Consider the following 24,489-nt stretch of genomic DNA (forward strand, 5'->3'; position numbering starts at 1 on the left):
TGTAAAAAAATACCACAAAGTGAGAATATAATAGACTCATCCTTAGCCGTTCGATCAGATTGATCGAACGGTCATTCCATCTCCGTATATATGTAAGCCCTTTTCTCAAATTCAATTTTTATTCAGATAGGTTTCTGAAATTCCCTCGTTCCCATTTTTACCCAAAATTTTCAATTTCAAATTGCTTCAGTGTTAACTTCTCCATTTTTCACTGCAAATTTTCGCCTTTTTCGTATCGAATCCAACCGAATTGAACCGAATTTCATCGATTTGGTGCTAGTAGATGAGTAGATCAACAATGTTAATTCAAATAAAAGATTGAATGCAAGTATGTTGAGTTGTGAGTCTAAATGACTGGTGGTTGGATTTGGAGTCTTTCGCGTTGATAAAAGGTGATTTCTTCACTCTTTTGTGTTAATTATCGCTTTGCTGAATCTTTACTGTATAGGTAGATGTTCGCCATTGTTGATTTTGATAGTTTAAACTGTGTTTTTTTGAAATTCAGCTCAAACCCTAATCCTAAAAAGGTATGAACACAAATTTGGACTTGTTGCTGGCTATCTATAAGTTATAACTCTCCCTGTTGAAATTAGACAGTATTAGTATAGCCAAGATTGAAACTTTATGGTCGGTTCTGTTTGATTGACTGAGAATTGGGACACACAGGATTTGACCCGGAACACCCTTGAGTGACTTGGACTCCTGTGCTGTCTGCTAAAGTTTTCGGAAGCAGTTTGTAGACGGGCCAGCATACTTCAATTCTGAAAAAAGAAGGTCAGAGCCTCAAACGAAAGTATTTTTTCTGTTAGAATAGGTGGTAGTAGTTTATTGACTTAGTAGAAACTAAGATTGAATGTTTTCTTTTAAGTTTTAGCAATCATGATTATAGAATGCATGTGGTGCATCACTTATCTGAATATTCCAATTTCTATGTTTCGACATGGTGTGATTAAAGTACTGATATAAGATTTTCTTTGTTTATACTTTAGAGATTATGATGAGTGGGTGTTAATGGAACACCGTTTTAGTTGAATGTTTTTTAAGAGGGCCGACTACGTGTTTCTATGTTCTGATGTATGATGTTAAAGCTTGATCTGGTATGTTTTCATTTAAGGCATTGATGAAATGACTATAGGTCATAAAGTTGATTATGATTTACTGGACAGATTGTATATGAAATATGTGCTCTAGTTCAAATACAGTGCATTCGAGATGATACTGAATTAGAATTTCGTATGCACTTCAGAAAGCATGAATGTAGCGGGCAACTCTTATTTCCTTATTATTTATCATGAATGCATCACAAATAACAATATCTGTATGTCATGTTGGTGACCCTACCCTTAGGAATATCACATGATAGGTTTGAATAGTTTTAGATCTGTTTTCAGTATCTGATGTCATATCTAGACTTATTAATTTGATATGTTTCAGCTGACGTAAGGTTAGAATGTTTTTGATCGTAGTATAAATCAAAGTTTCAACAAGTCTGAAATGCCTTTATGTAAATGTACTTTTGGTTGGGTTTCAGATTTAATGTGAATTCTTTTCTTCTCCATCACCCACCAAAGGACTTTTCTTGGTTCTCTATCATATGTTTTCGCTAAATGACACCATGTGTAGATCTTTCTTCTTTCAGATATAAATTTTCATCAATATTCTTACCAAGAATATAACCTCCATTGCAGATGTATTAGGCATAAATCCGAAGTGATTCTCTGTTACTCTTGTCGTATTCTAAGTCAATGATCTAACACTGTTTTGTGGAGTTTCATCGTATGATTCATGAGTTTAATGCCACGGTAGTTCACACAATTTTGAATATCTCCTTTGTTCTTATTAATTGGAATCAGGATAGTGTTTCTCTACTAGTCAGACATCCTATCACTTCTTAGTTTAACATTGAATAATTGGTGAGCCATTCTACTTCAACCTCTCCAAGACACATCCAAACATCTAGGGGATACTATCTGGACCACAAGCTTTTGCTAATTCTCATATTTTGATGGCATCCTTTACCTCCATGTGCCTAATTCTACAGTTGAGCCAAAGTTTCTATCGTGCACAGACATATGGAGGTTTAAAATGTTATTCCCTTGGTTCGAGTTGAACAATTAATCAAAACAATCTCTCCATCTCTCCCGCCAACACTTGACCTTCTAACCTTGGCTGCTTAAGATAAATCTTGAATTAAGTTGATTACATATAGTCATATAAAATGCAAATTACTTATAGTACCGTTTGCCTCTACCTTTAAATTTTTTGTCTTTCTGAAAAACCATTGAACTTCAGAGTTAATTTGTATGTTGTATTCTTAGGGCACTGGTCCAAAAAATCAACAATAGTAGTAACTAGCTATTTTTTAGTATAATCCTTCCACATGGTACAAACACTCTATTCACGTCGAGCATGGTTCTTTTTTTTATAATTTAAAATGATGGGTCTTTTTTTACAAAATGTATATGGATCAAATTTTATATTTAAAACTTGGAATTTGAAATCCTACTTTTTGGAGAATTTTTGCTTTGAAATTGATGTTGAAATTTTGCAGATTTCATAAAGAAACGCTGATTTCAAATCAAAATGTGAACTTGGGGTCCCAAATCCTATGACCAAACGCCTACTTAATTCGTTTAAAGGATGAAGACCTGAAATTGTTATTCCAGAAACTTGTAAGAATACCCCCATTGTTGTCAGCGTTGAACAAACTGTAGCCACCAACTTATCGTAACACACAAACCAAAATTAAAAATACCAAACTGTACCAGATTAATTCAGCATGGTAGTGGTATAGTGTTTTTCAAAATAAAACCGTACTGTATCTTACAATGAACACACCTACTGAAGAGTTATTGATGTTATCTTTCAGCATGGTTGATTGGCTCCTTTTTGAATCTATATGCTTGTTCGCTTATATAATTTTGTCCATTTGTTTGTATATAATTTGACAAAATCAAGTAACTATTTCATGGACCTTTAGTTGCTGAAACTATAATTTGATGTGCATACTAAAATAAAGTTTGTTCTCTATGTAGTTTATCACTTTACAAAACATTCAATTGTCATAAACCAGACTCTTACATTGTGCTTGCCTGATTCTGTTTTTTTGTTCCTTATATGTTTCCCAGGATTTTAGGCATGGCTCCAGCAAAAAAATCTAGAACTGCAAATAAGCGCTTTTCTCCTACAACTGAAATCTCTCCCAGTAAAGATGGTAATGGGGACAATTCGAAGAAAAGCTTGCAACGGGTGAGTTCAACTATTCTTTTGTTTGCTCTTGTAGCATTACATGAAATATGAATAGAGGTAGACAGTGCAAGAAGAAAGATGAATGGCTTCGTTAAGGATGTCAGGTTGTTGCTGGAAATGTGTCAGTGTAGTGAAGACATTTCCTGCCTGATTTTCTTTGAAAGAAAAAGGAGAATATGGAATGAGAAAAAAAGTTTGGTTTTGACCTTCTCACAATTTGGATGGATTAGATGGAAGTTGTGGGGAAGTTTTCTCTTGTATTTTCCACAGCTTTCCTCTTACTAAAGGTTGAGAATATGCTGGAATGTTAAAGTTCCAGATCTTCCCTTCCCTATTCTTGTCAATCAAATGGTTCCTTTAGGAAAATGGTAATATGTTGAGTTGGAAGGGAGACAGATTTCATCTGGTTTCATTTTTGTTATATGTAAAGCATTCTTTGAAGGCTTGAGGAATTCTGAATGCATTTTGATGCGGTTCTTTCTATAAAATTGCAGAAGAGGAAGTTGTCTGACATGCTAGGTCCCAAGTGGAGTGACGAGGACCTGACACACTTCTATCAAGCATACCGCAAGTATGGTAAAGATTGGAAAAAGGTCTGTCCAAATTCAAAGTGTAATCCATTAATTGAAGTTTATTGAATATCCCCAGTAACTTGCATATATTTTCTGTTGATTGATCTCTAATGCTTGCCTCTAAGAGCTGCTTTATATTTATTACAGGTTGCTGGTGCCGTGAAACCTCGAACTGCAGAGATGGTGGAAGCTCTTTACACAATGAATAGGGTAGGTTCTGAATGTAGACAACAAAGTAACACCACACGTCTTTATAATTGAATCCTCTTTGCTTATGAAATCATCGAGTGATATATCTTGATTGACAATACTTATCTTCATCTTCTTATCAATTTTTCAAATTATGTTGCTGCTGATTTATAGCTGGATTTAAATGTCATCTATACATACTGATTGCATGATGAGAGAACCTATTTGTGAGAATCTTGTTCTAACACTTGTTGTTGGCTTGTGACATTATTCATTATAAGTGATTTGAGGAGCACGATACTCTAATAAGTCAAATCTTTTTCACAATGAAATCTGGTTAGGGTTGTCTACTTTTGTGGGGCTGCATTCATCTTATATTCAATTTCTCTTTTTTCTGGTAGGCAATTATTTTACGTTGCCTGCACTTTCCCACATAGCCTTTGTTTCCTGTCTTTTGAAATAATTTAGCCTTTTGTCTTGCACGGTCATGATTGCCGATATGGTGATATGTGCGTCGTTCTTTTATCATAGACGCATGTGGATGTTATTAATATGAGCTGCAGTCAATTATGTACTTGCTGCTTGTTATTTTGTACTCATCAGCTGCATAGATTTTAGACATCCAAAAGTACTGTTCCTTGAGTCCTCTGAGATTGTCAATTAATCAAGCACTTTCATACACAGTTTCTTTTTTGTACCTTGTAAGAATGATGTGTCCACTCAAGAACAGTAGGAAAGGAATACTTATCTGTTCAGATTTCTCAAAATAAAAATAAAAACAAATAGCAGGAAAGGAGAAGGAAACTGTTTAAGGAAAGAACATAGAACCTGTTTGGATTGGCTTATTTTAAGTCAAAATAGCTTTTAAGCACTTTTGAAGTGTTTGGGTAAATTTAAGAAGTGCTTATAAGCATTTGATTTTAAGGCAAAATGATAAAAATAAAGCAAAAGCCAAAAGCCAAATGCCAATCCAAACAGGCTCATCGTCCCCAGCTTTTGCAGGAGGACATCGTACATCTATTAACAATAATATGACTCTTATATTCTGTTTTTTCCCTCTCTGTTTCTTTTATAAGTATGACATTTTAGTCTGTTGTAACTAGAAATTTAACACTTTTATCATTGAATTTGTTTCCTTAATTTGGCCCGTTGCAGTATCATCCTCTTCACTCTCTTTCTCTGTCTGTTTGGGCAGTATCCAGATTCCATGTCATCTCAACCAGTTTAGTCGACTTTTAGTGCTACTTTATTTTCCTTTTCTGGATTCTTATATGGAAAAATGCAATCCTGTGAGTAATTGATATTACTTGAAAAGATTTGCATCAAAGATGACTCTTAGATTCATAAATCTGCATTACCAGTGGGTTAAATGATTTGTTCATTTCCTTTTTGATGCTATTTTGTTGCATTAATACTGTGAAACACTTCTCCATTCTCCATTGCACTTGAAATAGAAAAATGTTGTTTCCTGGTGAAGCACATGCCACTAAGAAAGAGCCATCTCTTTCAGAAGAGAATACGAATCATCTTTTTGACTAAGTTTTTGAGATAAAAATGAATTATCACTTAACGTGTGATCATTTTTATGCTTACATGGTTATATACATAAAGGCACCGAGTGCCATATTAATCATCATAAACCATTGTCTCTGTCAAAAGAAAAATCATAAATCATGGTTTGTTGATTTTTCCCAGCAACAGATCAGCAATAATTTGAACAATCAATTTGATCATTGTTCTGTGGAGCTACTATTATAAGACTTAATTAGAACAAATGACAATGAATAATTAATCTGCATGAATATATTCAGTCATACAAAATGAAGATAAATTTACCTACTCTATTCTACTGTGTTCTCAGGCCTATTTATCTCTTCCAGAGGGGACTGCATCTGTTGTTGGGCTGATTGCCATGATGACTGATCACTACTGCAACTTGGTAAGGCTTGGATATAGAGTATTGAGCAAGAGGAACGTGTGTGTACTATATGTTTTATCTGCCATCCCTCACTCCCTTCTGCACTCATCAGAATTATTTTTCCCTTTCCTATTTTGTTCAAACTGAGAGAGTAGTGTTGCATGTGACGATTTTAGCTTCATGGCATCAGTGTATGGAATTTCTTGTATAATTCAATTGAAATATGCTGTTTGTCTTGAACAGAAAGCTCTTTTCAAGCTGTTACTAAATAAACATCAGGAAAGATGATTCCAGTTTCAAAAGATGATTCTACGCATTAGGCCATAGCAAAGCATTGTTCTGACTTTTGACTGTTGACAAGAAAAACTTTTCTAAAGAGAAGCGAGTTTCTGCTCGGTGCTCTCTTATATTTGTTCATGGCTTCTGAGTCCCAGTGTTTATTTATTGTACCTGAGTCTTAGTTTTGTGTATTTTCTGTTGAAGTAACTTCACTATGGGATTTCAGGCAGCAAGCGACAGTGAGCAAGAAAGTAATGAGGATGCTGGAACTTCTAGAAAACCTCAAAAACGTGCGCGGGTTAAGACTCAGCCTAATGTTTCTAAACCATCTGAGGTGGCATCCCCAACATTAGCAGCTACTCATGGCTGTTTAACTTTGTTGAAGAAGAAGCGTTCAGGAGGTGTGTTGTCCCTTCTACCCCTCCCACAACAAAAAAAAGGATGAATTAAAATAAATGAAGAATTATTCCTATGGAAAATAAAATAAAATTATCTTTTAAGTATCTCCCGGATGGACATATTCTTGCATACATTTTACTGTCACCAGTGCATTTTACTTGCATGCAGTGTAGTAGCTTTTCTTCGGGTTTCATTTTTTTAGCCGTCTTCCACATGATCTATTTACTTACTGAACGGAGGCTTGACATCTTTAAATGTTGACAAACACAATATTTCTTTTCATTTATTTATCTGTTATAAGGGATAGAGGCCTATTTTCTTCTTCTATCATCTAAGGATTGAGCCCTCGCCATGTGATATTATTGATGAAGTTTTGCTGGAGTTGCTTTCAGGGAGCCGGCCTCGTGCTGTTGGAAAAAGAACCCCACGCTTTCCTGTTTCTTTTTCACACGAAAATCCCATGGGTGAGAAGTATTTTTCTCCAAGTAGGCAAAGTTTGAAACTTCAGGCAGATGGCAGTGACACTGATGAGGATGTGAAGATAGCATTAGTTTTAACCGAAGCTTCACAAAGAGGTGGTTCTCCTCAGGTTTCTCAGACACCAAACCGTTGGACGGACAGTGCTATGTCCTCACCTGCTGAGACTGCTGGAAGAAAGGTATTGCTCAACTTTCATTTCATATTGTGACTTATCTCTATAAACTATGAGTCATCAACTTTTTTGATATTTTCTTATTTGTTTTCTCAACTAGCGTGTTAAAATGGGTATGGGCGATGGAAAGCTTAGTAATGAAGTGGACGAAGAAGAGGGAAGCATGGAAGCAGACACCGGAGAGCTGTTGCGGTATAAAAAGGATTTGACGGAAACTGGAATCATTAGTCGAACAGCACAAAAGGGAAGAAAACCTTATGGTGAAAAGTTGGAAGTTGATAGTGGTGACAACCATTTTGATGATATCAAAGAGGCATGTAGTGGTACAGAAGAAGGTCAAAGATTGGACGCAGTGGGGGGTAAACTTGAAATGGAGGGCTCAGATGAAAAGAATTCAAGGACCTCTTTACAAGGCCCTAGAAAGAGAAGCAAAAAGATGTTTTTCAGGAGAGGTAATACAAAGTTCTATAGATTACTGAATTCTGAAAAAAGTTATATTTGTAGATTGCTGTTCATCAGAACTTTTCATTCCAGTAATTCTAACAGCATTATATATGCTTCTTTTAGTCCTCTTTGATTATTCTATTTTATCTCTTGCCATTATTAAAAAGGGGGAAAGGGGATATACTCTTGGAAACAGAAGGAAAGTCGAGTCCCTAATAGGACTTGGACATTTAACCAAGTTTGATGAGAGGGATGATCAGTAAGTGTGAGTTGTTGCTATCACACTAACCCAAGTCAAACTAGGGCTAATTCCCTTGGAAGGGGAATGACAATCTTTAGTTTCATCACACTGACTATTTATTCTTTCAATTTCAATGTACATGTGTGCACATCGTATTGTATCTCAGTGTTCTTTAGTAGAAACCTATGTTGATGTCACAGCCAGCCCACTAGTGATATTGTTCTCTATGGGCCTAGGTGCGTACGGGTTTGAAACATGTCATTAGGGTCTAAGGCTTGCTTCCTTATACACCCAACATCTCTCCTATGTTTTGTCGATGTGAGATTCACCTAGGGTGTTACATACACCCTCCTTAGGGACTCAACGTCCTTGCTGAGGTTTTCCCCATCATTGTTCATGGTTGCACGTAGAATGACTCTGATACCATATTTATTACAGCCCAATCCACTAATGTTATTGTCTGCTTTGGCCTAGGCCCGCACGGGTTTAAAATGTGTCACCAGGGTCTAAGACTTGCTTCCTTATATATCCAGCATCTCTCCTGCATTTTATCGATGTGGAATTCGCCTAGGGTGTTACAGTTAGCCTCAAACATCATCTCCTTACCACCTCCTCTCTTTTCATGTCTGCTACAAATCATTCCTCCCTCTTCTGGTATTCTTAACATGCTATTAAAATGGATGGAGAAAAGTTATTTACAAAAGAAGACACATCTATAGGTTTCCCGCCTGCTTACTGAAAGTGCAAGAGGGGGGTATGAGGATGAATTGAACTCTTCTTTGATTTTCTAGTCGACTATTTAGGAAGGCAATAAAGAACACTTAAAGAGCATAAATTGTAAGCTCTTTTGAGGTTTGACTTGTACAATTGTGACGTAGTGTAATTTTTACCTCTATACTCGATCTCTTTTTTCGTGACTTTTGATACAAGCCTCACCAACAATATTTTTCCTCTCTTCTCTTTATTGGGTACACAATAAATCTAGAATGAAATACAATGCTTATTAAGAGTAGAACTAAGGAGCTTCAGAAGGTTTAGACAGAAGTATGTCTTCCATCTTTCTTAAAATAACTTTATGTAGTCTTTGAACTAGCTGTGGAACTTTTTGACAGAGATGACAATCCAAGAGTTTTGATCTTTGGAAAGAGGAGTTAGATTGATCTCTTCCAAGAATGAGTTTAGAGCTTTCCATTAGTTACGTTGAGCAGATCTCATACTTGATTTGTTGTAGCTCGTTACCTTGTAGGGGTTTGATGAACTTGAGCTCTTAGTACTTGTTTACATAGATGTGAATCTTGGCCTTTAATAATTGTTGGGTCTTCTTTCCTTAGCGCTTGGCCACTTGCGTGTGAATCCTTGCTGAGGCTTCTTTCCATTCCTTCGCTGATCTTGATTGATAGTTTTCCACAAATGAGTGTTGGAAGATTCTCATTTAATTTCTTCTTCTTAAAGTTCTCTTTTAATAAGTCAACTTTCCTTTATAGAATTTTCCTGTATTCATGCACATGCACATGTAAAATACGCACTTACATTAGTTCTTTCTTCATTAAAACTAAACCCTAACGATTTCCCCCCTTTTTGATGATGACAATAAAAAAATTGATAACTCATTTTCAACTTCCCTGTTTGTAATGTCTCTAGACTTTGCAATGAGTTGATTCCCCCTAAATGTAAGCACTTAGTTTAGAGAAAAAACACAATGATACATCCTACTGACCCTCTTTTCACAATATACCATAGTAATAGTAATTAGTAATTACATAGAAAATCCAATAAATATTGACATCCTATACCAAGCATGGCAAAAAAATAAAACCGGTGGCAACGTGTCTAATGGGTTAAGATTCTGAAAGTTTAGCATTAAGTCATTAACCAACAACTGATTCCTAAAAATAGACGACTGTAATCCATGCCACCATTAGAAAATATATTAGAACAAACTACAGTATCCAATAATCAAACTTACAATATTCAACTACAAACTACAATATTCAATATTCAAACTTATAATATTCGGTTCAAGAATACAGTATTTATCTTTAAATTTATTGTATTCAATTCAAAACTACATTATTCTGTTAAAAAATGAAGTATTCAAAGGACAACTAGAATATTCAAAGAAAAAATTGTAACATTTAAATAAAAACTTCAATATTCAATTCAAAAACCACGATATTCAAAGCAAAAGTGAAGTAATTAATATTAGAAAATTAATTACCGTATTCAAATCAAACTTACAGTATTCGATTACAAACTATAATATTTAATATTCAAACTTACAATTTTATTCAAGAATATATTTTTGAAGATGATAGATATATAATGTAATTTAAAAACTTAATATTGTTAGCGGATGGAATTTAAATACAATGACGTTAAAATGTGTTTGTGGCTTTTCGGATAACACAGAGGCAATTACCACAAATATAGACTTATAAATCTTATACGATGCATAAAGAGAACAAAGGTAATTGTCAAAGCAGCATAACAAGCAAAATAATAGTCAGCTAGACTTATGTTTAGACAACACAGAGTTTATAACAATCTAGAAAACATCTAATGGGGCCTAAGAAAGTACACCAGGGTGTTAACAGTTGCTTCCTTCATAGCATCAAACTTTGTGTCAAACACCTTAGATCTCCCAAACTTGTTAGACATTTTGGTGCAAAGGTCTCCAAAATGTTTGACATCTTTTTTGATCACCTTATTCAGCTTTATCCTGAGACTAGCAACATCAGCACCTGTTTCCTTCGTAGTATCACAAATTTTCTCCACATTGCACAAGGTGGAAGCCATAAGATCCTCCTTGAGAGACTCAAATTTAGCATTAGAGTAGACAGCTTAGCAAGTACTTCCAGAGAGCAGTAAACAGAGGTCGTGGAAGGAGAAGCACGAGATGAATTTTTGGTTTTGGAAGGAGCAACAATTATGGTACCGTCAGAAACATCCTTTTTTAGCCAAGTATCACTGGATAAACCCATACTACCAAAAGATCTGGAATGTAGCATTGCTTGATAGTGATATTAGGATGATCGTCGAGGCAGATGTGGCTAGCTTCAAGAAGAAGTGTGATAAGCATACCATAAAAGATGCAGAACTCGAAGAGCATAAAGTAAAGTGACACCAAATATTTTTGTACCAGTTGAGATCCAATGTGAATCTTAGTCCAGTCTCATTGTGTTGTAAGGGTGTTCTTAGTGAGCTATTTTGAGGTTTGACTTGTACAGTTGTGATGTAGTGTAATTTCTACGTCTACACTCAATCTCTTTTCTCGTGACTTTTGATACAATGCCTCACGAGTAATATTTTTCCTCATTTCTCTCTTTTGAGTACACAGTAAATCTTGAATGAAATATAATGCTTATTAAGAGTAGAAGAAAGGAGCTTGGGGAGGTCTAGATGAAAGTATATCTTCCATCTTTCTTTGAATGGCTTTAATTAGTTTTTGAACTCCGTTGAACATCTTGACAGAGATGGAAGCCCAAGAGGTTTGATCTTTGGAAAGAGGAATTAGATTGATCTCCTTCCAAGAATAAGTTTAGAGCTTTCCATTAAGGCTGTTGAGCAGATCTTCAAACTTGATTTGTTGTAGCTCATTTCCTTCTAGGGTTTTGATAAACTTGTGCTCTTGGTACTTGCTTCTGTAGATGTGATTTTAATTCGCCTTAATTGATGCACTGAAATCTTGATTGTCTTCTTTCCTTGGCGCTTGTGTGCGAATCCTTGCTGGAGTCTTCTTTCCTTTCCTTCACTGATTTTGATTGAAAGTTACCCATACATGAGCGTTGGACGATACTCATTTATTTTCTTCTCCTCAAACTTCTTTTTTAGTAAGTCAACTTTCCTTTATAGAATTTTCCTGTATTCCTGCGCATGTAAAACATGCACATACATTAATTTGGTCATCACTAAACTAAACCTAAAACTTAACCATCAAATAAAGTGGCCCAAGTCTGCCTTCAACACTCTCTTATTTCTGTTCTGTCAAAGTTGTTGTAAGCTAAGCTGTATTGCCATTCTCGGGGATTTCTTCCTTTTCTCCAGTTTTTCATCTGACAAGGTGTTACTTTGGCTGGCACTAGATCAGAACATTTCATGACATTAATCTCTAGGGAGTTGCTTCATCTGCAAAAGGCACACCAGAAAAAGGTAGATAAAGCCTAAAGGAATGACTCAGAATTACAAGTTCTGGACAACTTTGGGCTTTGGGAGATCCATTGATGTTCTGTTATATTTCAAAAATACTGTTTCTTCTTGTCTCATTAGTTTGTCTTTGTTTTCCAAGTTGTAAAGCAACAGTTATTTCTTTGAGTTCTGTTATTTCAATGCAAAGTAGCATATGCTATTTTGGTAAAAAAAATTAACTGTAAAGCTGTTATCATGTCAATCTCAAAAAAAGAAAGTAAACTTGTTATGATGTCATTGAAACTATAGGTGACAAATGGGCGGGTTAGGCAGAATTTGGTATGTCAAAATGGGCTAAATAATTGGGCGGGTCAATAACCCAACCCGCAACTCTTACCAAGTTTTAATTGCTTTATTTATTCTTTTGTAATGTTTTTGTACCTTATAAAATTATTATTTTTCTTTATTATTTACTATATATAATATATCAAATAGAATAAAATATATTTTGAAAATATTTTGACAAGATTTATCATTGATCAATTTGGGCAACATATCAGCCCAAACTTTGAGGGGCTGAGCTAATAAATGGGCGGGTCAATAATCAGCCCAAACTTGGGTGGGCTGTGCGGGTTATGATTTCATGGGTTAATTATGGAAATCTGATTGAAGCTGTTATATATCTTGGTAGAATGTAATCTAGAGGATAAATCTGCTAATTTTCTTTTTTCTTCTTGTAGACGAAGACTCCCCTTTTGATGCTCTGCAAACTTTGGCTGATTTGTCACTCATGATGCCAACAACAGAAAATGAAGATGGTAAGTATATGAATTCTGTTTCTATAGATCTTTGTATGGAAGCTTGCTTGTTTGACTATTGGAGAGATGCTGGGTGTTGCTAGCATCTCTCTTTCCCCCTTTCACATTCTTGCTGTCTTTGCCTGGTTTTTTTGATGACTTTAACCTCTATGCATTGGATGTGCTGACTATCCTGTGTCTTGATCACAGTTCATGTGTTTCCACTTGATTTCTCAATTGTTATATTCTGTCTTAATTGCGAATATATTATTTTTTTTGTTTCAGAGTCGATCCCGGCCAAGGATGATACTGATGATCATGTTGATGAATCTGGCTCCGTAGAAGCATTGCCTGCAAATAAACAAAGAGACAAACATGGATCAACGGGGGTTAGATCAAGATGGAGTCAACCTGTATCAAAGTCTGGAGTTGCTTCCAGTAAGACATTAAAGCATGGAAAAGTTAGACCTACTGATGTAAGTGCTGTTCCTGAAACAAAGCAGGTGAGGAGGGCACAGAAAGCAATGTCGTCTAAGGTATTAGAAGGCAGCTTTGCATCCCTACTCAATATTCTGACGAGGTAAATGATATGTAACAATGCTGACAATAATCTTTCAGGCTCGAAAAAGTGAAGGTCATACTAACAATGAAGTCACCGACTCTCTGGAAGCTGAGGTGATTTTCTTATTTTTGTCTATTTCAAATGATCATTTAGGGATTTAGGCAGATGTTTGAGCTATTGCCTTAAACATTTTGCCAGATTGGATACCTTAATCAGCTGCATTGTTTCTAATTTGACTTGATCTTCTTCCCTCCTATAGGCAAAAGAATTACCAAATAAGTCAACAAATAAGGGTAAAAGATCCAATCAGAGCATGTCACCGAAATTAATCAAAGATCAGGAGCATGCATCATGCGTAGATCCAAGAACAGAACGAAGTGATTCAGCTCAATCAACTGCACAGATCCCTGTGGAAAACCAGGTTAATTTACCTGCTAAAGTCAGAAGCAGGCGCAAGATGGACCTGAAAAAACCTCAAAGACAAAAAAAATCGAAGATTTCTGATAAAATTTTGGATGATACGAGTGCATCCGTCACTGCATTTCAGGACAGAGCATTCAGTCTTAAGGTTAGTTATGCACCTTTGTCCGTTGTAGTGCATCTTCGTGATATGACCACTATTTAACTTAAAGACATCGTATGCAGGAAAAGATTTCCAATCGCCTTTCCAAACATCAGGTTCGTAGTTGGTGTATTTATGAGTGGTTCTACAGTGCAATTGACTACCCCTGGTTTGCCAAAAGGGAATTTGTGGAGTACCTGTATCATGTTGGATTGGGACATGTTCCAAGGTTAACTCGTGTTGAGTGGGGTGTCATAAGAAGGTAGTTTCTCAACTTCACTGAAATTTGGAAGTCTTCTCTAATCCCTGGGCAAGTCCTAAATATTAAGAAGTTTGTTATTTTATGTTAATGATGGTCCATTGAATCCTCACCTTTATGTAGTTCTCTTGGAAAACCACGGCGATTCTCTGAGCAATTTTTGAATGAAGAAAAGGAGAAGCTTTATCAATACCGAGAATCTGTCAGAACACATTATAATGAGCTTCGTGAAGGTACAAGAGAAGGGCTACCCACAGATCTTGCAAAGCCATTGTCAGTTGGGCAGCGTGTCATTGCTATTCATCCTAAAACTAGAGAGATTCATGATGGAAGTGTGCTAACAGTTGATCGCTCCAGATGTCGTGTTCAGTTTGACCGACCTGAGCTTGGGGTTGAGTTTGTCATGGTAATTCATTATTGCTTAATATATGCTCATACTACATTCTGGCACCAAGATTGGAACAAGATTAGAAATCATTACAGTGGTGCAAGTAACACACACATGGTAAAATGTGGATATATCTTTAGATGGTTTAACCGACGTCCTGCATAGACCAACATATGCACTTTTCCTTAGGCGCAACATTTTGATCATTGAAGATGATAGAAAAAGGACGCAGTAGATCTAATATCATATGGATGAAGTTGTATCAAAGGGTGTATAATCTCTTGAAATCTATGTTGACAACAACAACATACCTAGTGTAATCCCACAAGTGGGGTCTGGGAGGGTAGGGTGTACGCAGACCTAAAGCATGCTGGAAAAAGAAATGTAACTACAACAAAATAACACGATAATTGAAGTGCAAGAAACAACATGTAATAGCTGACATCAAAGGCAAGAAACTCTTTAGTAATACTACGATTACAAGTAAAGAAATATAAGCGAGACAACATCCTATCTAAGGTCATTTCCCCAGTAAGCTGGTAAGCTGGAACTGCTTCATGTCCTGTCTAATCACTTCTCCTCAGTACTTCTTTGGCTTACCTCTACGTCTTCTGAAACCATCCATAACCTCCGCATTGGAGCATCCGTGCATCTCCTCTTCACATGTCCGAACCATCTCAACCTTGCTTCCCGCATTTTGTCCTCCACCGAGTCCACTCTTACTTTGTTCTGAATATTTTCATTTCTAGTCCTATCCCTCCTAGTTTAGTCACACATCCATCGTAGCATCCTCATCTCCTCTGGACAGATTTCTTGATTGATTAACGCTCTGCCCCATACAACATAGTAGGTCTAACCACCGCTCTATAGAACTTGCATTTAAGTTTGGTGGCACCTTCTTATCACACAGAACTCCGGATGTAAGCCTCCATTTTATCCACCTGACACCAATACGATGTATGACATCATCGTCAATCTCCGCTTCTCCTTGGATAATAGATCCAAGATACTTGAAACTCTCTCTCTTTGGGAATGTTTATGTATCAAGACCTACTTCTACACTAGCCTCTTGTGCTACGTCACTGAACTTGTACTTCAAATATCCTGTCTTGGTTCTGCTCAACCTAAACCCGTTACACACTAAGGTCTGTCTCCACACCTGTAGCTTAGCGTTAACTCCTCCGTGAGTCTCGTTAATCGGAACTATGTCATCTGCAAATAACATACACCATAACACCTCACCTTGGATGTATTGTGTTCAATTCCTCCAACACCAAGGCAAATAAAAACGGGCTAAGAGATGATCCCTGGTGCAACCTTATCACAACTGGGAGGTGCTATGAGTCTCCTCCCACTCCCACTGTCCTTACCCGGGTCTTGGGTGCTTTACACATTTCGTTGATCGCCCTAGTGTATTAGCTAAAATATAGAGCACAATGGAATCAGAGGATCCATATAAGCTATGCCAACTAGTTTAGGATTAAGGTTTAGTTTCTATTACACTTGCATTAGGTCCAAAGTTTGACAAGAGTTCTACATTCACTGTACAAGAGTAAGTGTAAGATTTAAAGAAATCTTTTAGTTTTAGAAAACCTCCCATTTGCCTTCTTTAAGACATGATTTACTATTTGAATAAATAAAATAGTAGGTAGGCTATGTTAAAGTAAGCCCAAATGTATTCACACTGGTCCCAATCTCCAAATATGGTAAGTCTAATACCTCTTCTGAGGATGCTTCTGAATACGAGAAAAAAGAAAAATAAATACATAACCAAATTAAATGGATTACTCAGCCAAACTGATGTATTACACTCTTGCGTCTAATCTCATTTATCTGTTGGAAGACAACCTTGTGTGCCCTTGTAAATAGTTTGGGTACTTGGTTCACAACATGTTGTGTGTATGGATTAGTATTTCAGTACTTTTGGTTTTGAGGTGATTGTTTTCTGGACTGATTGCTTATTGGATCATTTAATGCTCTGGCAGGACTTTGAATGCATGCCTCGAAATCCATTTGAAAACATGCCTACATCACTTAAAAGGCATGCAGATGGTGTTGATAAGTTTTTTGAGAGTTTCAATGAGCTCAAGGTGAATGTACGAGTAAATGAGTTTATGAAATTTCCAGTTGGTGACAACATGGAGAATGGAGATGTTTTCTCTCATTTCTCCCCACCAAGTCATCCAATAAATAATCTCCTAATGCAGAATAAGGTTGATTCTCCTCATACTCTCCCTTATGTACCTTTCATTATTTGTATATTTTCAGATTCATCAAACACCCTAATTGGTTAATTGAGGCGAAATACTATGTCAAAGTAGGCCACCTAAACAGAAAGGCTATATATTTAAGCTTTTCGATTTAGAAAGCTGAATCTTAATTCGGTTTACCTTATAATGGAAAACCCAATATTCAACATGAGTTTTGGTAGATTTCATGATTATCAATTATACCTGATCTCAAAAGCTTTGTAATACCATAATTGATATATACCTTGAGAAGTCCCTCTAGAGTATTGATCATTGCTCCCCTTATTGTGTGTGACAATTTCTTTTTCACATAATTAAGATGGACAAATAGTTTTTCTTAATGCTTTTTCATACTATCCTTCCACATAATTTACGAGTACCTTGATCGTCAGGTGGCTTCAGCAGAAGCTGATATGCAATGTAAATCTGGAGTCATGGAAACTGCCGCATATCAACAAACAACACATTCAAAGCTTTCTGTTGCTGCTCAAATACTAGCAAAGGAAGCTGATGTTCAAGCTCTTGTTGAGTTCAATCGGGCGCTAGACAAAAAGGTTGCAAAACTCATTGTGTTTCACTTCATTATTTTTATGATCCGTAAAAGAAGATTATACACATGAACACTAGGTGGCTCCTCTCTTTCTTTCCGTATTATCTTGATCTGTTTATGTAATTGTTGTGGACCTAAATAGATCTGTTTGCTCTCTCCAACTTAAGTCTTTACATTAGGTGGTCACACAATTCAACATTGTAGCATAGCGATATAGATCCTGAATTCAAGCCTCACTGGCACCCAAAAAGTCAGAAATATTTTCACGTGCTTGACTCAAGTTAACTAATTAAGCTTGCATGTGAGGGAGTGTGTTTCTTTTCTTTGTTTTTTTGATAGTGTATTGAATGAGAAGAGGCACTAAGTTGGTGTGACAAACATAGTTACAAGTTGTGCAATTCTCCTATCATATGTAACAAGATATCTGTATCTTGTATGTGAGAACGAACAAGTAATTGAGGGAGAACAAAACTTGATTGTTCCCTTAAGCTATTGGGTTTAAATATCTAAGTTTGCATGTCCTGTTCTAGAAAAGAAAATCAATTGCATGATTACAATATAATTACAGGGAGTAAATCAAGCTATACCTATAACTACAATATTCTAGGATATTCACGAGATTCTACCACTGTACAACAACTAGTTTGCACTAAAAAGCTAGCAACGAAGTAGCTCTGAAGTTGAGGCGTTAAGGCTAAGAATGTTTTGCTTTTTGCCTTTAAGATTTTTTGTTGTTTATTTCTGTCTAGACAATCCACCAAATTGCTTGGGGTATAATACACCAAATTTTGAGGGACACATAAGTCCATTTATGTTCCAATACTTAGAAACTTTGGAGTGGATAAAGGCATAGTCTTATTCATGCCAAGAATAGGAAAAATTTGAACTCCACAACTGAAATGTGGTTTCACAGTGGAGGAAGAGGTGATTGACATTTCAGGATGGTCTTCACAGAGAGGACATCTGCAACAAAGTTGACATCCTCTTCTCTGAAGATTGCTTTGGGTGAGGCAGGCCTTCCTTGCCACTAACCAGGAGAAACAGTAGAGTTTCAAGAGGGCATTGTTCACACATATTTTTTTCCAAGGCGAAGAATCACTGTTATCATTAAAAGACAGCATCTTGTATTCCTATAATAAATAAAATAGAAGAGAATATCCTGTAGCATGATTTCATCGGAAAAAAGGCATTGGTGTCCTCGCCACATTATGGAATCCACTTTCTGGTGGTCCAGTGAGATATTTGGTGTAGATAACAGCTCACAAGTCCTAAACGCTTCCAAATCATTTAAATTCTTCCTGAGAGAGTCCAACCTTAATCAGTGAACAAATCAGCGATCACTGCATTGTAAAGAGAGGAGATGCTACAAATCTTTGAGCGGTGAATGACCCAACCACATGTCCTTCCAAAAATCATATGTTTCTGCTGTATCCGAGAGAGAAACCAGAACTTGCAGAAAATTTGTGAATATGCTTCTCTAGTCTGTACCATGTAGGGCGTTTGACTTTTTGGTGGACAATAAGTTTTCAAATGTGAGAAAGTGTGTTCCAAACCTATAATTAATAAATAAATGTGTTCCTTTAAACATTTTAGAACTGTTGGATGAGATGATCACAAAATTCAAAAGTAAGTTATTTTATTCAACTAAATAGAATGACAATAAAACTTGTAGGTGTTCATGTCAAAATTACCAGTATAAGCTAATGATGGAGAGATATAATTCTTTTCCGAAATTGAAGGGTTTATTCGCATAGAAAGAAAAACAGGAAAAAAAGTGTAGAAGGGGTAACCTTTCATGAGCTAGTTTAAACTGATGCTGCAATCATATTGATGAATAGTTTCTTTCGATTTAGAGTTGTACTGCTTCTTGTCTTTTATTTTTTTGAGGTAGCTGTTAAGTTAGGCTGTTCTTGTATTTCAATGTATGTGTTTGAAACTTCTGTCAAAAGATGTATTTCTAGTTGATGTAATATATATGAGGCATGAATATTTTGTGCTAGATGTGCAGTAAGCTCATGACATTGGGCTGAACTTGTAGGATGCAGTGGTTTCAGAGTTGAGGCGCATGAATGATGAAGTGTTGGAAAATGAAAAGAGCAATGACTCTTCTCTTAGAGACTCAGAGCCTTTCAAGAAGCAATATGCGGCAGTGCTAATACAGTTAAATGAAGTCAATCAGCAAGTATGTCTGTCCTCTTATTAGAATTTAAATTTCCAAGATGCACAAAGTTTGCTATAGCATTCATTTGATTTGGCAGGTTTCATCTGCTCTATATCGCTTGAGACAGAGGAATAACCATCCGGGAAACATGTTACTTGCATTGCCAAGGCCAGTTACTAATTTCATTGATCCTAGTGTGTTGAGCACTTTTGATCGTTGTACAAGTCAGCCGGACGAATCAGGATTCCTTGTCAACGAAATAATAGAAAGTTCAAAAATCAAAGCCCGGACTATGGTAGATGCAGCTGTGCAGGTACACAGTCAATCAACTGTTACTTGTGTTGGAATTCTTTCTAAAAGCAGTGATGGTGTGACCCAAATCTGTTTTAATGATGTTTGAAAAGATTCTAAAGCGGGTTATGATTCATAACATGTTGATATTTAATAGTTTCTTCGGAGACCTCATTCACATGGTTGCCAGGTTGAGTCGTTCCTGACCTCAGTAGATTGGAGGGTATTCAAATGTGTTTCTTCAAATGCAGCCATCAATTTGCTCTTTCAGTAATAGCATTTACAACATGAAAAACACTACACTTTGTGATGATGCTTGTTCATTGTTTAATTAGTATAAATGAAATTCATGGTTGTATGCTTTTGTCCCTCTTTAATCTGAGAGGAGAGACTTTTGCGTAAGTTACTATTTACTGGGTTTTACCTATTTCCTCTCTAGGGTTTTGGTCTACCCATTTAATTTATTTCCCTTTCATGTCAATAGTATTGCTTACTCAATGTAGTTTTTTGTATTGCAATGTCTCCGGACTTCTATTACTTATCTTTTCCATCTAATTTTGAAAGTTCTATGAATGACATTTTGTTCTGATCGCCAGAGTTGTGGGATACCTTTTCATTTTAATTTAGCTAGATCAGTTGGTGATGTCTTAATCATTTTTTAATAAAATAATTCTTTTGTCAGGGGCTTTTTGAAACATTTAGTCCCTTCGACTCCATTTAGAAATAATATGTGATTTGCACCCAAGGTGTGGCCTAGTACTAGGTGATTTCTTCCCATCTGTCCAAACCTTGGTGGACAGAGTTACCTAGTACCTGTTGGTGGTGGGAGTTGACACATATCCCGTGAAATTAGTTGAGGTGCGCGCAAGCTCGCCTGGACACCACGGTTATCAAAACAAGAAGTGATTTTGCATAAATTTTGTATCATTTTCATGTATATAACCAGATCAAAATAACTTGAAAAAATACGTCAGGATTAAAGTTTAGAGAGAAGATTATACCAGTACTTTTATTGAGACATTCTTTTGAGAACTATTTAAATTTAGCTTATTTAAAACCTTTAGGGTTCTTAACCAAATTTGATAATATTAGACTTCTTTTAATCTGTTTAGACTTGATTTTATTAATTCAGTACCACCATATGGAAAATATTATGTTTATTTATAGCATCCTAATATTTTTATGTTTCTTCTGTCGTTTTTGTGACCTTGACACCTCATCAATTTCTTCTGTGTGTTGTTGTAGATTGTTTAGATTTTGATTAACTTATCTGTGTAGGCGATGAATTCATTTAGTCGTAGAGAGAACACCACTGAGAAGATTGAGGCGGCTATTGATTATGTGAATGATCGGATTCCGCTCGATGACTCTTGCATGCCCACTGTGAGATCTTTTACTAATTCATGCTCGCTTAGTGGCTACATTTGCTTCTACATATAAATTGATTTAAAGTGCATTGATCTCCTGCAGCCACCTGATCCTAAGTCAAAGAATATGTCAGATACAAATGAAGCAGAAATTCCTTCCGAACTTATCTCAAAATGCGTTGCTACTTTACTTATGATTCAGGTAAATACAGTTTATAGCATCAGTTTTTTCCTGTCTTATGTTGACTAGTTCCTTTATTCCATGATTCCGGTACATTTTCCAAGCTTTTATGTTTTTTCTGGACTGGTTATTGTGAAATGATTATTGCTTTAGAATGTCCGAGATGGAAATTACCTTGCTTGGATTACCTATCACTTTCTGTCCTTTACTGAACTTTGGATTTTCGTGTTGAGTGCCTCTTTTTTGCATGACATAAAATGTTCCATAACATCCAAAAGGTGCTCCCCGTTCTTCCCAAAATTTTTGGTTATACAAGCTAAGTAGACAATGTATTGTGAATTGTGTTTTTGGATCACTGATAAATAGAGGGAAAAGGAGAGACCCATACAACATATTATGAGAAGAAGTGCAAGCCTTCTTTCCTCACCAAGTTTTACCCCAACAGTGATTGCTAGATTGCCTTGGAAGATGAGGGGAAAAAGAATCTATAGTCTCTGGCTGTGTATTACATAATCATGATCTCCAGTTAAAAGAACTTGGCTAAATACATAAACAACCCCTTGAAGCTGGCACCAATTTTCATTTTGGCACCTCAATTGATCTCGTAACTTATTAGACACCTATCAAAATGTAACTATTGCACAATGAGGTGCATTGTGACATGGAAAAGAAACCAATAACTGAGTGACAAGTGTAAAATTACAAAAGAAGAAAAGCCCTTCTTTCTTCTCCTCTTCCCTTCAGTTTGTGTTTATCAATTCCAACCACCACAATACCACTATCACAAGGCTGGTTATGGAAACAAGAGCTGAACAGATTCTTGAACTTCAGATTGCAATTCACCACATTCATAAACATAAATGCATGGCATACTGAGACCAGAGAGCCCAAAACAAAAACCGTGAACCTTTGACCGGACAGCCTTGCTGTCTGGACTCGTTTTGGTCAGATTGGAGCACCCAAAACCCTGATCTTACTGGAGTTTTGACTCAACCGACAAAACTTTTATCTATCGGAAGAGTTCTGTTGATTTTCTGGTGGATCTGTTTGCCTGGTGATGATCAAGTGTTCAGGTGCGGTGGTTGAAGAAAGGGTTTAGATAGGAAGGTTAATCCATGGTTGAAGGATGGAAAACAGTGTGTCCACTCGAGCATTTTCCAGGTGAGGTCGTGGGGAATGTGTTTTGGCTGAAAGAGTGAAAATATGGCTAAAAGATTAGCTGAAGAAGAGCTGTAATGTCTTGGAACCTTCCTTTGATTTTGCTTCAAATGGAAAAATAGATCTTTTAGAACCAAGAGACCCCTTCAACGGTAAGTAGAACTACCAAAAAAATCAAGATATTCAACTATAATTGGACATAGATAAGCTTGCAACCCTGCAAATGGGGACTTCCTCTTCGTTTGCTATCACCCTAATTCAACGAGAGAAATACATCTGCGGGAAACATAGAGTTGAGTGGTTTTATAGTGAGGAAAGTTCAAAAGAGGGCATTTCTTTTGATTGTATTAGCATCAAGAACTTTGTGATACTCGAGTGTAGAATGCATCTACTCTCACTGTAGTGATTGTTTTGCTCTTCTTGGGACGTGGTTTTCCCCCTAGTTTAGATCTTCCACTTAAATTATTGGTGCCCTTATATCCCCATTATCTTAAATGTGAATATTTCGGTAGGCATTCTGCGATTCCCAACAATACCTCCCGATTTTCCATCTTTATGTTTTGACATTACTTGTTGATTTATTGTATATTATTGCAGAAGTGTACAGAACGACAGTTTCCACCCGCTGATGTGGCAAAAGTGCTTGATTCCGCTGTAGCAAGCTTGCAACCAAGTTGCCTGCAGAACGCTCCAATCTACCGTGAAATACAGAAGTGTATGGGAATCATCAGAAGCCAAATTCTGTCATTGGTACCAACGTAGACTATGTGTAAGTTGCACGGACTCTTCACTTTCGATGCCGTACCCGTGTCGGATTCTCTAAAAATACTATATTTGGAGAATCCGGCACGCACCCGTTGACATTTTTGAAAGTCCGAGCAACATAGTTATCAACTCTAGTCTTTTTACATCTTGTAAACTCAGTATGCAGATAATAACCTTATTCATCGTTCAGCTCTTAGACCAATTCAAACTTAATTAGCTGCCTCAATGGTGATTTCTGTTTTTCTGTTCCCCTCCTAATGGAGAGTGGTATTGTTGAAAATCAGTACCTGCTACTACCTGTTGGATTGCAAGTTCAAAGAGGCATGAAATGATGAATTTTTCTTGGACAATTTTTATGATTGAGTTTCTTGTCCATGAGTCGTAAAGTTAGAGTCTTTCAGAAACAACCTCTCTACCTCCACGAGGTAGTGGTAAGGTCTGCGTAAACTCTACCCTCCCCGACCCCACTTGTGGATTTCACTGGTTATGTTATTGTTGTTGTCCATGAGACTTGACCTATATTCTTTGTGAAAATTAGTTCTGTTCTATATGTTTTTCCAAATAATATACACATTCTTGACATGGATTTAGTGCCATGAAAATACAAGAAATCTGTCAAGTTGCCTATATTTACGATATTTAATTATGGTTAAATAATAAATGTGAGTTCGAAGATACACACATCTTTCGTTTTGTTTATTGATTTGGTGTAAATATTGTTTACTTTGCCTACCTCACACCTCACCTAAGTCTTCAACCTAAAAACTAAAGACTTATTTGGTGTAGGCATTATACATCCTCTTTTCAATAGGATTTTACTCATAGAGTTTTGCCAAGAATGTTTGGACTTTATTATTTGATGTGAATTCAAGTGATGCTTTAGGCATTCATTCAGGATTTTTGCAATTTTTTTCATGTGTATTAGTCTATGAGTTTTGGAAATATGACCGATTAGATCTTTTCGACCCAAAACTTTGTGGAATCATCCGCAATGATCTAGTAAATGATATTCATAGCCTCCACAGGATTTATGGCACTTTTTTTAGCGTTAATGGATCACGAATTAGGAATTAAGAATTTCTCATTTTTTTTCATGTGTAAATATCCATGATTTTTTGGTAAATATTACTG

The 24,489-nt window shown here is 36.3% G+C and overlaps 1 protein-coding gene across 2 annotated transcripts; it reads left to right on the top strand.

The window, feature by feature from the left end:
• The first annotated feature begins 508 nt into the window (after positions 1 to 508).
• On the top strand, positions 509 to 23,698 carry LOC125828609 (protein ALWAYS EARLY 3-like). 2 transcript variants are annotated; one of them, XM_049507923.1, is made up of 21 exons: positions 509 to 774; positions 3,129 to 3,249; positions 3,744 to 3,842; positions 3,969 to 4,031; positions 5,872 to 5,949; positions 6,434 to 6,608; positions 6,999 to 7,264; positions 7,359 to 7,710; positions 12,809 to 12,886; positions 13,151 to 13,368; positions 13,484 to 13,540; positions 13,687 to 13,995; positions 14,073 to 14,251; positions 14,372 to 14,654; positions 16,622 to 16,849; positions 17,278 to 17,439; positions 19,474 to 19,617; positions 19,694 to 19,909; positions 21,166 to 21,270; positions 21,358 to 21,456; positions 23,191 to 23,698. In XM_049507923.1, the coding sequence occupies exons 2-21, from the start codon at positions 3,139 to 3,141 to the stop codon at positions 23,353 to 23,355; spliced, it is 3,387 nt and encodes a 1,128-aa protein (XP_049363880.1). In that variant the 5' UTR covers positions 509 to 774; positions 3,129 to 3,138; the 3' UTR covers positions 23,356 to 23,698. The 2 variants fall into 2 exon arrangements, with proteins under 2 accessions (XP_049363880.1, XP_049363879.1); XM_049507922.1 differs by having other exon boundaries at positions 510 to 774; positions 13,151 to 13,401.
• Positions 23,699 to 24,489: the final 791 nt, after the last annotated feature.

Source organism: Solanum verrucosum, unplaced genomic scaffold, assembly GCF_900185275.1.
Source record: "Solanum verrucosum unplaced genomic scaffold, falcon-dt-bn FXZP01000273.1, whole genome shotgun sequence".
NCBI classification, from domain to species: Eukaryota; Viridiplantae; Streptophyta; class Magnoliopsida; order Solanales; family Solanaceae; genus Solanum; species Solanum verrucosum.